At 41.4% G+C, this 11,347-nt stretch overlaps 1 protein-coding gene across 4 annotated transcripts in view; it reads right to left on the bottom strand.

Moving 5' to 3' along the window:
- Positions 1-1,168: 1,168 nt before the first annotated feature.
- Positions 1,169-11,347, bottom strand: part of LOC141257723 (interferon-induced, double-stranded RNA-activated protein kinase-like) — a 153,963-nt gene continuing 143,784 nt past the window's right edge. For 3 of the 4 annotated variants that reach the window (XM_073672617.1, XM_073672618.1, XM_073672619.1), the window contains 3 exons: positions 9,605-9,703; positions 7,694-7,756; positions 1,169-7,450 (listed from right to left, as the gene is read on the bottom strand). In XM_073672617.1, coding sequence (XP_073528718.1) covers positions 7,340-7,450; positions 7,694-7,756; positions 9,605-9,703 — 273 coding nt within the window. In that variant the 3' untranslated portion in view covers positions 1,169-7,339. The remainder of the gene's footprint in view (positions 7,451-7,693; positions 7,757-9,604; positions 9,704-11,347) is intronic. The other variant, XM_073672620.1, reaches the window with a different exon arrangement.

Here is an 11,347-nt window from a genome sequence, read left to right as displayed (position 1 = left end):
CATGACTGGTTTGGCAGTGGGTCAGTAATGGTGTGGGGTGGCATTTCTTTGGAGGGCCGCACAGCCCTCCATGTGCTAGCCAGGGGTAGCTTTACTGCCATTAGGTACCGAGATGAGATCCTCAGACCCCTTGTGAGATCATATGCTGGTGCGGTTGGCCCTGGGTTGCTCCTAATGCAGGACAATGCCAGACCTCATGTGGCTGGAGTGTGTCAGCAGTTCCTGCAAAATGAAGGCATTGAAGCTATGGACTGGCCCGCCCGCTCCCCAGACCTGAATCTAATTGAGCACATCTGGGGCATCATGTCTGGCTCCATCCACCAACGTCCAGGAGTTGGCAGATGCTTTAGTCCAGGTCTGAGGGGAAATTCCACAGGAGACCATCCACAACCTCATCAGGAGCATGCCCAGGCATTGTAGAGAGGTCATACAGGCACGTGGAGGCCACACACAATACTGAGCCGCATTTTGACTTGTTCTAAGGACATTACATCAAAGTTGGATAAGCCTGTAGTGTGTTTTTCCACTTTAATTTTGGGGGTGACTCCAAATCCAGGCCTCTATTGGTTAATAAATTTGATTTCCATTGATGATTTTTGTGTGATTTTGTTGTCAGCACATTCAACTTTGTACAGAACAAAGTACTCAATGAGAATTTTTCATTCATTCAGATCTAGGATGTGTAATTTGAGTGTTCCCTTTATTTTTTTGAGCAGTGTATATACAGTTGACACCAGAAGTTTACATACACTATATAAAAAGACACATATGCATATTTTTCTCAATATCTGACATGAAATCAGAATAAACCTTTCCCGTTTTAGGTCAATTTAATGTTTGCCAAATGCCAGAATAATGAGAGAGAGAAAATGTTTTAAGGCATTTTTATTACTCCTCTCACCTCTCTGGACCCGCTGCTTGCTGCCTGCTGTCCGGTCTTCTTCTTTCCGCCATCACGTGCCTCATCTTCAGCCTGTTTATTTTAGGCTAAAACTTCCAGCCATGATCAGACTTTTGGGGTCACTGGCACTGCGCATCATAAGGTTATGACATCTTGACATCACGATGTACGCTGCTACCTTAAAATGAGCTGTGATCGGGCCAGAAGTCTTGGCCTATGGTGAAGAGAATGGAGATGGTTTGCTGGCAGCAAGCAGTGATGTGACTGGAGAGGTAGGGGTGATCATTGAAGTTAGGTTTATTTTTTTATAAATGTATCTTTATTAAGTTTCAAAGAGATATACAATTGCAAACACAAAGCACTAATTGTGCATGAAATAGAAGGTCAAACAAGACCACATGGAAATAACAATAAACAGTATCTTCATAACATTTAAAGCAAAATAAAATAAACACAATCCAAGGTGGAGTCACAGGTTTTACATTTGTTCAACGTGTTCTATAATACTACCTGCATATTGACTGAAACTTAAATGTTGAATTATTATATACTACTGTAAATTAACAAGGGGGGAAAAGAAACAAAAACCATGAGAGGAAGCTAAAAACATAAACACAGAGACACACAAATACAAATGGGGATTGGGAGGGGAAGTCCAGTAACGAGGGTAAGGGGAAAAACAGAGAGTCTCCTAAAGTGTGGACTTGGTTTTCCCCGATAAGGTCGAGGTAATCAGCAGATAATTTAAACTCCCATCCCATAGAACCATGTTTTGTAGAATTTATCATGGGAATTATTGATCATGGAGGTGAGCTCCACCATTAGCATAATCTCATTTATTTTGGAAAACTAGAGCGAGATTGTCGGGATAGTGTCACTTTTCCATAACAAAGGAATGTATGCTGTAGCAGAGGTAATCAAATGTCTCAGTATTGAGTTTTTATAAGTTTTTAAAGGGATATCACTGTGATGGGGAAGGACGAGAGCTGGATCAAGGTCTCAAAAAAGTGAATTTACAAATCACTAGTTGTACTTTTCCTTAGAAAAGAGAGAGAAGCTTGCAAGACCAGAAAATATGTAATAAGTCACCTTCTTCTTCCCCGCATCTCCAACACATGGGATTGGCATCTGGAAATATAGAGAGTGTAGGTGGGTTGGAACTTTATACCACCGAGAGAGTAGATTGTAGCCGGCCTCCTGAAATCAAGAGCTAATGGATGATTCATGTGTCAGAGTGAAGACAATCATCCACTGATCCCTCATCAAGGTGCGACCCCGATCCCTCTCCCATTGGGTCTGAAAGCGGGTTTTAAACTGGTCCAGGTGATTAATCAGAAGGGAATATGAGAGTGCCAAAGTATCTCTTAAGGGGCAAGTGTTCGAACATTCCACTTCAAAAATTGTTTTATCATTTATATAAAATGTTCTCGATGGGAGTGAGTGAAGAAAGAGAGAAAGTTGACCAATTATCCAGGGTCCTAAGGGCAAAGAAGTAAAGAAACCCTGAAGGTGTTCCTTTGAAGGCCATAAGTTTCCCTGTCTGAAATCTATCACTCTAAAACAGGCATTGCTTAACCAGGAAGAAAAAATTTCATCCTCTATTCCTGGGGGTAAAGTGGATTACCCAAGATAGGGTACAGAGAAGAAGATTGTTGCATAATTGATGAATGAACAGAGGGATTATTACAACATGCAAGAGTTGCCCCAATCAAGGGATGAGTTTTGAGCGTTGAAACCATAGATAGCTCTAACCAGGGAGTGGTTATTGGCGGGATGTTTGTAAAACTTTGTTCAATCCCAACCCAGGCTTTTCCAGAACCATTCCTACACCAATCCAGAACTCTAGAAAGGTGAGAGGCAATGTAATATGATCTGAAATCAGGTAGCACTATACCCCCTGAGGATTTTGGAGGGTATAGTGTGGTTCTACAGATACATGAAGGTTTGCCAGATCATAAAAATTTAGTTTGGACCCCAGCGAGACTCCTAAAGAAGGACGAGGGAATGCCGACCGGAAGAGCTTGAATGATATATAGGATAAGAGGGAGAATATTCATCTTAAAAATTGCGCTTCTGCCAAACCATATAAAGGCACTCCCTATCCATCTCGAGCAGAGACAAATGGCACCAGAGAGATGATTCCATTCCTTTATTCATCCAAATGCATCATAAAAGCAATGTTTCGGCCAGAAAGAGTCATTTTTCAAGCATAAACAAATTGGATACACCCGTATACTATGCACCAATGCCTGATACACTGACATGATAAAAACATCTAAATTTGAGAGATATTCCCTGAGTGGTGTTTCCAGAATAGGGGTGTTCTCCATTCCTCTTTTGAATTATGGGACCAATATACTACAGCATCATGATCAAGAACATAGTATCAAGATGACATGGTGCTGCACATCACTGATACATAAAATCACATAGTGAAGTAAAAGAGTAAGTGTTGTTTTTAAACTGTATTATGCAGGGGCGTACATAGAAATCATGGGGCCCCATAGCAGAAGCTCTAATTGCCCCCCCCCCCTAAAAAAAAATATTTGTCTGTGTCATAGAAGAGCAGATCTCACAACTTTCCATCCTATACACAGTAATTTTCCTCCAGCTGAAGTCCTAGATTCCTCTTTCATTGCCCCATAAAGTGTGATTCCAACAAAAGTGCACCCCAAACACAGTATGATTACCCCATGGTGCATTCCTCCACATTAGCCTCCACATGCACAGTATAATGACCCTATTGTACCCAACTTCAACTCCCAAGGCAAAGTATTGTGACCCCAACACAGTATGATGCCCAAACCGTGACCCCCAAAGCTCTCCATACACTATAATGTGCCTACCTACAGTATAATGACCCGCACGAGCCCTCCAAACAGTATAATGGACCCCACGCAACCATTCACACTGTATAATTGCTTTCATACAGTATAATGGCCCCCCACATAGCCCTCAAAATATTATAATGGCTCCACAGCCTTCCATAGAGTATAATACACCACCGATAATCCTCCATATAGTATATTGTGCCTCCTATAATCCTCCATATAGTATAATGCGCCCCCCATAATCCTCCATATAGTATAATGAACTTCCCATGGTCCTCCATAGAATATAATACACTCCCCATAGTCCTCCATACAGTATATTACACACCCCATAGGGTAAAATGCAGCCCCCATATAGTATAATGCACCCCACAGTCCTGCAGTATTATGGGCACCACGTACTCACTGATTTTAAAATACTATATATTTTAAATAAGCCAACCCGAGTATAAGCCGAGGCCCCTAATTTTACCACAAAAAACTGGGAAAACGTATTGACTTGAGTATAAGCCTAGGGTGAGAAATGCAGCAGCTATTGGTAAATTTCCCCATCCTGGTATGTGTGCCACCCCCTCATCCCCCAATCCTGGAATGTGTGGCCTCCCCAACCCTGGTATGTTTGGCCTCCCCAATCCCCCAATCCTGGTATGTGTGGCCTCCCCAATCCCCCATCCTGGTATGTGTGGCCTTCCTAGTCTCCCAATCCTGGTATGTGTGGCCTTCCCAGTCTCCCAATCCTGGTATGTGTGGCCTCCCCAATCCTGGTATGTGTGGCCTCCCCAGTCCCCCAATCCTGGTATGTGTGGCCTTCCCAGTCCCCCAATCCTGGTATGTGTGGCCTCCCCAATCCCCCCCAATCCTGGTATGTGTGGCCTCCCCAATCTCCCCAATCCTGGTATGTGTGGCCTGCCCAATCCCCCAAATCTGGTACGTGTGGCCTCCTCATCCCTCAATCCTGGTATGTGTGGCCTCCTCATTCCCCAATCCTACTATGTATGGCCCCAATCACTGCACACATAAAACAATAAACACTTGTACTCACCTTCCTTCCTCACCTCTGCTCCAGCGCTGAGTCCTGTCTGCTGCAGTTCATGTCGCGCGCTCAGATGCCAAGGTGAGCTGCTGCTGCTGCCGGCACATTCACGCTTCTCCATGCCGGGACTATGGGCGTGGAGAAGCGTGAATATGCTTTCTCTTTAGCAGCGGGCACTGACAGCAGGAGCCGGGGCTCAGCGCTCCTCCATGGCCGCTACTTAAGAGAATGAATATTCCCTCTTCTCCACGTCCATGGGAGTGGAGAAAAGGGAATATTCATTTCACTTTAGCAGCGGGCATTTGCGGTAGCTGCAGCAGCAGCTACCGCGTGTGTTCACTCCTCCACCGCCGCAACCTCCCTCCCCTCCAATACTCATCTATCCTCCTGGTTCCCACCCTGTTTGGGGCCCTCCCGGCTCATGGGCCCCCTTCCGGTCACGGGCCCCATAGCAGTGGCGTGGCCTGCTGCCATTGGCGGTGCGCCACTGGTATTATGATTTAACGCTATGTCTTTCAATTGTATACAGTCTGGGAGGGACCAGTGAGAGGAGTCGGAAGGAGCAGCCCAATGGTTCCCAGATATAAAATAGCTCTGTGTACTGCATGTATGTTAACTTTATCTGCCATTTTGTTTATGCATGAAAAAGGCCGCTTGCTGGCCGAAACGTTGCTTTTCTGATGCATTTGGATAAATAAAGGAATAACACTGTCTCCCTTGTACCTTGGGAATGATTTGTCTCTGAATTTGATGGTAACCTGGTGGGAAGTTGCCCCAAGGGACCACATAGCCTGTGGAGTGGTTCAAAGGGAACCGCCATTATCGACACATCCATCTTGAGCAGTTCTCCTGCACGGATTTAAGTAACTTAAGAAAATTAAGAGAGTTTGTCAGTTTAATGTCACTTGGTAATAATATTCCCAAATATTTTATGGCTGACTTAGCCCATTTAAAACTAAAGGCGGTTTTCAAGGGTGTCAGGATAGAGTGGGAAATATTAATGTTCAAGGTTTCCGATTTAGAAAAGTTCATTTGAAAATTTGATAGGAATTCTGCCATCAGGTTAGGTAAATAAATATTCGGTTTATTGATGAAGAAAAGTAGGTCGTCTGCATAGGCTGCAATCTTGTAGAGAAAGCCGCGGATGCAGGGACCCACTATGTTAGTGTTAGACCTAATTCTCCTAAGAAAAGGTTCCAATGTGAGAATGAAAAATCTGAGGGGAAAGCAGACACCCTTGTCGCGTGCCATTACATTTATCGAAATCTTTAGATAAGACCCTGATTACCTTTACGCTAGCGGTTAGCTTTGAATACAAGGTGGAAATCCAGTGTAGCATATTGAATTTCAGACCCAGTTGAGAAAGTGTCTCATTCATAAATATCCAGTTTCCCCTATCAAATGCCTTTTCTGTGTCGCTAGACAAAGTCATAAGGGGCTGAGTTTTAAGTCTAGTTCTATATATTTATTAGGTTCAAAGCCTTAGTTGTATTGTCCCTTGCCTCTCTACCTCTCATAAAACTCGTCTGATCCACATGGATAATATCCGGTAGAAGTGGAGATAGTCTGGATGCAATTATTTTTGCAAACATCTTAATGTCTACATTAAGAAGGTCTGTAACTTTCGCATTGGGATGGATCTTTCCCTTCCTTATAACTGATATGTGAGCTCGCAGAAAGTCTCCCGGGAGAGAAGATCCTTTGCATATATTTTTATTTTTTTATATATATATATTTTACATTTATTATGATCTGGGGTCTGGAGAGACCCTAGAGCATTATAAGAAACATACATTTTGCAGTGTTATTTTCAAAATTATTTTCCACAAATTGAATTTTTTCGGGAAAACATTCAACATATTCGAATTCCAAACGATCGGCTCATCACTAATTTATATGTTATTTTTATTTTTTTTTGGAAAAGCATCTGTCTCCCGATGAGGTAAATTTCTTACGGGTAAATTTTAAACTTGATCTGTCTACTTAATAAGCTGCTTATGGATGAATAGCATTTTACAGCTACAGGTCCGCACTCCTCCTAGGAGTCAAGATAGCAAAGAAAATTACCTTTGGCTAAGTGGAGCTTTGTTAAAAAACAAAGTTCACTCAAATTTCTGAATTGTGTAAATTTACTTAGGGAGCACTCCAGGCAGTGATCGACAGGTTGGCTGTTGTGTATGCATATATGCCTGTCAATCAGCGGTCTGGACTCATAACTTTGTGTCCTTGGTATTCTAGGAGCCATAACTTGGATAACTGGAGTGCTGAATGGACCACGGACCTGTAGCTGTAATATAGTTCCTTCACATACAGGGTTGGAGTGGCCCACCAGAAAACCGGAGAATCCTCCGGTGGGCCCTAGCTTCTCCTTCAGGAGAGTTTATAGTGTAAACTTTGCAGCTGTTATGGGGCTCTTGAGTGGGGGAGAAAGGTGGGCCCTCCGAATCAAATCGTCTGGTGGGCCCAATATTATTCAGTCTGACACTGCTTACATAGGACTGAATATTAATCTGACACATCCACTTTAGATAAATATACAATACAGTTCTGATTCAAGTTTCATAACAAACATTCTTAGAGGGTTTGAGAATCAAATGTTTTCATATTCTGAAAAGATTTGGATAGGTCTTCAGCCGATGGACGTTTCTTAGGATCTTGTGACAACATTTTGACGATCTCATGCTTCTGCAAAAACACAAATTAAAGAAATGAGAATAAAAAATACCCATGAAAGGTAGAGACGTTAATCCCATTGCAGGGTGTAATATGGAGCAAATGCAAGAGGAGCCTGCACCAAATAGAAAAGCATGTAAATGGGCTTTTGCAAGAATACAATGCCAAGCATCGTACTGTATTTTACTGTAGATTTTGATCCAGAATCTGCACAGAAAATATGCCACATGTGAACACATTCTAATAACTAATTACCTCCACGGGGTGCTGCTCTTCAAACTCGCTAGGAAATTCAAAATTCTTAACCTTTTCCCAATGCTTAAGAAAAGAAAAAAAGAAGGAAAACATGGTTAGAATATCATATGTGTATTAATCTACATCTGAAACAAATAAAATGTCATCATTTGAGGCTGCATTCACATGTTGCACAAATCTTACTCCAGATAGTGACTGGAGTAAAATTTGTTGCGTAATGAACACCACCGCTAGTCATGAATTTGACGAACGTCCGGTTCCCACTTCATCTTTGCCACGTTTGTCTGAGCCGGCATGAAAATACCAAAAGTTGCAACGTTTTTGGACAGCCTCGATTTGCACAAAAATGTAGCAAATTCTCAAAGCTTTTTACAAAAGTTTTCTTAGCTAAAAACTTTGACTCGGGGCCATTAAGTTTCATTGGTCACACAGACTTTAAAATGCTTGTTCTACATGGCTTTAGAACATAGTATAATGTTTTCAGGGCAATTGTTGCCTTTTGGGTTTGAATCAACACATTCACAGAAGCAAACTTTTTCATTAATTTGCCTACATACATCTCTAAGGGTTTATTTGTTTTTTTGCAGGATGACCTGTATTTTTCACCAATTTGGGTCACATATAACTTATTGATAAGCTTTTATTAATATTTTTGGGATGGAAATGGAAAAAATAAAAAGCAATTCTGCTATTGTTCTTTTGCATTTTAATTTTGTAAATAATATGTTACTTTTATTGTGTGGGTTACGCTTTGCTACTTTTTGCACAAAGGTTGAATATGTAAGAAAAAAAAAGTTAAGTCACAGCATGCCAAGAGCCATAACATTTTTCTTTTTTCTACTAATGCAGCTGTATGAGGGCTTGTTTGCTGAAGGATAGCTGTTCTTTTAATAGAACCATTTTTGGGGTACATTTAATTTTTTTATTTTTTAAAGGGGGATTGAAGAATACATGTAATTCTGTTATTGTTTTTTTTGCTTTTCTTTGTTGTTCATCATGTTTTTTAAATTTACTTTATTTTTGGGTCTTTACCAGTGCTTGGAAAATAAACATAAAATGTTATACTTTATTGATGATATTTAAAAAGGAAAAACACTACACTATTGCCAAAATGCTACTCATATGACAGGGTAGTATGGCTGGGGGTAGAATATAAGTGATAGGGAGAGACAAAGAAGTCAGTTTACTGGATGCTCTCCCTATAAAATAATCCTTATAAGTAGCCCTACCTGACCGCAAAGGTTGGCACCCTAGATAAATACATAAGAAAGCACTACCCCCCCCCCCCCCGCTCATCGTCATCTTTCCCTTGGAGACCCTGTTGAAAACTAACTTTTAAATAGACAGAATCCCCTATCAGAGAAGACAGAAACAACGTCCATTCAAGATTAACAAAAAAAAGTGACTATCCCATAGTTTGTCATAAGTCCAACAACACAGAAATATATAAAGTGCCGGGCAACATTCTTATCACTGTCTTTGCATCTAGAGATAACAGAGCCGCTGAATAAGCACATGGCTCTGGAAAGTTAGAGCAGTGGTTAGGAAAACTGCTCTGCTCTGTTTTCTTTTAACAGTTTTTATATTTAAAATTTTTAACCTTTATTTTTTATATTTTTAAGTTCCAACTTTTTATTATTGTCCATCATTGTAAAACTGACAAACAATCTATTAGGCTTAGACATCAGTCTGGCATGGCAACCATCTACACGCAATGATCATGTTTCACGGTGCCGATGTGGTGGCAGGGGAGAAGCCCACTTGGCTACTGCACTGTTCATGTTCACAGCCATTGGTACATGGCACTGAACTGTTAAGAGGTTCCGAGTAGTTAATCTATATACAGTATCTTGAATATCATGGCTCATTTATGCTTTTCTTTGAAAAACAAACAAAAAAACAACAACTTACTTTTCCTTTTTCATGGTCAGAGTAAAATATCCACAAAAGTTCAAATAATATTAAGCCTAATGGAAATATGTCGACTTCATTTTCATACTTGTTAGATTTCTGTTAAAAATTAAAAAACGTATAAATGAGGATTGACAAAGGGTTCATATGTAGAAATATATTCTTTATCTTACTTGCATAATTAGGAAAATCTACAGTATACAGTGGGGAAAAAAGTATTTAGTCAGCCACCAATTGTGCAAGTTCTCCCACTTAAAAAGATGAGAGAGGCCTGTAATTGACATCATAGGTAGACCTCAACTATGAGAGACAAAATGAGAAAACAAATCCTGAAAATCACATTGTCTGATTTGGAAAGACATTTTTTTCAAATTTTGGTGGAAAATAAGTATTTGGTCAATTACAAAAGTTCATCTCAGTACTTTGTTATATATCCTTTGTTGGCAATGACAGAGGTCAAACGTTTTCTGTAAGTCTTCACAAGGTTGGCACACACTGTTGCTGGTATGTTGGCCCATTCCTCCATGCAGATCTCCTCTAGAGCAGTGATGTTTTGGGGCTGTCACTGGGCAACACAGACTTTCAACTGCCTCCTAAGGTTTTCAATAGGGTTTAGATCTAGAGACTGGCTAGGCCACCCAAGGACCTTGAAATGCCTCTTACGAAGCCACTCCTTCGTTGCCCTGGCTTTGTGCTTGGGATCATTGTCATGCTGAAAGACCCAGCCATGTTTCACCTTCAATGCCCTTACTGATGGAAGGAGGTTTGCACTCAAAATCTCACAATACATGGCCCCATTCATTCTTTCATGTACCAGTCGTCCTGGTCCCTTGGCAGAGAAACAGCCCCAAAGCATGATGTTGCCACCCCCCTGCTTCACAGTAGGTATGGTGTTCTTTGGATGCAACTCAGCATTCTTTCTCCTCCAAACACGCTGAATTGTGTTTCTACCAAACAGTTCTACTTTGATTTCATCTGACCATATGACATTCTCCCAATACTCTTCTGGATCATCCAAATCCTCTCTAGCAAACTTCAGACGGGCCCGGACATGTAATGGCTTAAGCAGGGGGACACGTCTGGCACTGCAGGAGTCCCTGGCGGCGTAGTGTGTTACTGATGGTAGCCTTTGTAACGTTGGTCCCAGCTCTCTGCAGGTCATTCACTAGGTCCCGCCGTGTGGTTCTGGGATTTTTGCTCACCGTTCTTGAGATCATTTTGACCCCATGGGTTGAGATTTTGTGTGGAGCCCCAGATCGAGGGAGATTATCAGTGGTCTTGTATGTCTTCCATTTTCTAATTATTGCTCCCACAGTTGATTTCTTCACACCAAGCTGCTTGCCTATTGCAGATTCAGTCTTCCCAGCCTGGTGCAGGGCTACAATTTTGTTTCTGGTGTCCTTTGACAGCTCTTTGGTCTTCACCATAGTAGAGTTTGGAGTGTGGCTGTTTGAGGTTGCGGACAGGTGTCTTTTATACTGATAACAAGTTCAAACAGGTGCCAGTACTACAGCTAATGAGTGGAGGACAGAGGAGCCTCTTAAAGAAGAAGTTACAGGCCTGAGAGAGCCAGAAAGCTTGCTTGTTTGTAATTGAGGATTCACTGACTGAGGACCAATAACTAAAAATATATTATAACCACCAACATACACAAAAATCACTGACTGAGGTGGAATAGCAATAATTAAAAAATGATACTTTATCTATAATATAAGGCGGGATGCGTGTCTCTGTCTGAAGCCT

The sequence above is a fragment of the Phyllobates terribilis genome, unplaced genomic scaffold (assembly GCF_046119375.1).
Source record: "Phyllobates terribilis strain yellow unplaced genomic scaffold, ASM4611937v1 Scaffold_3__8_contigs__length_932513732, whole genome shotgun sequence".
Taxonomy (NCBI): Eukaryota; Metazoa; Chordata; class Amphibia; order Anura; family Dendrobatidae; genus Phyllobates; species Phyllobates terribilis.
Note: the sequence above shows the minus strand (reverse complement) of the source record. Positions and strands in the feature narration are given on the sequence as shown.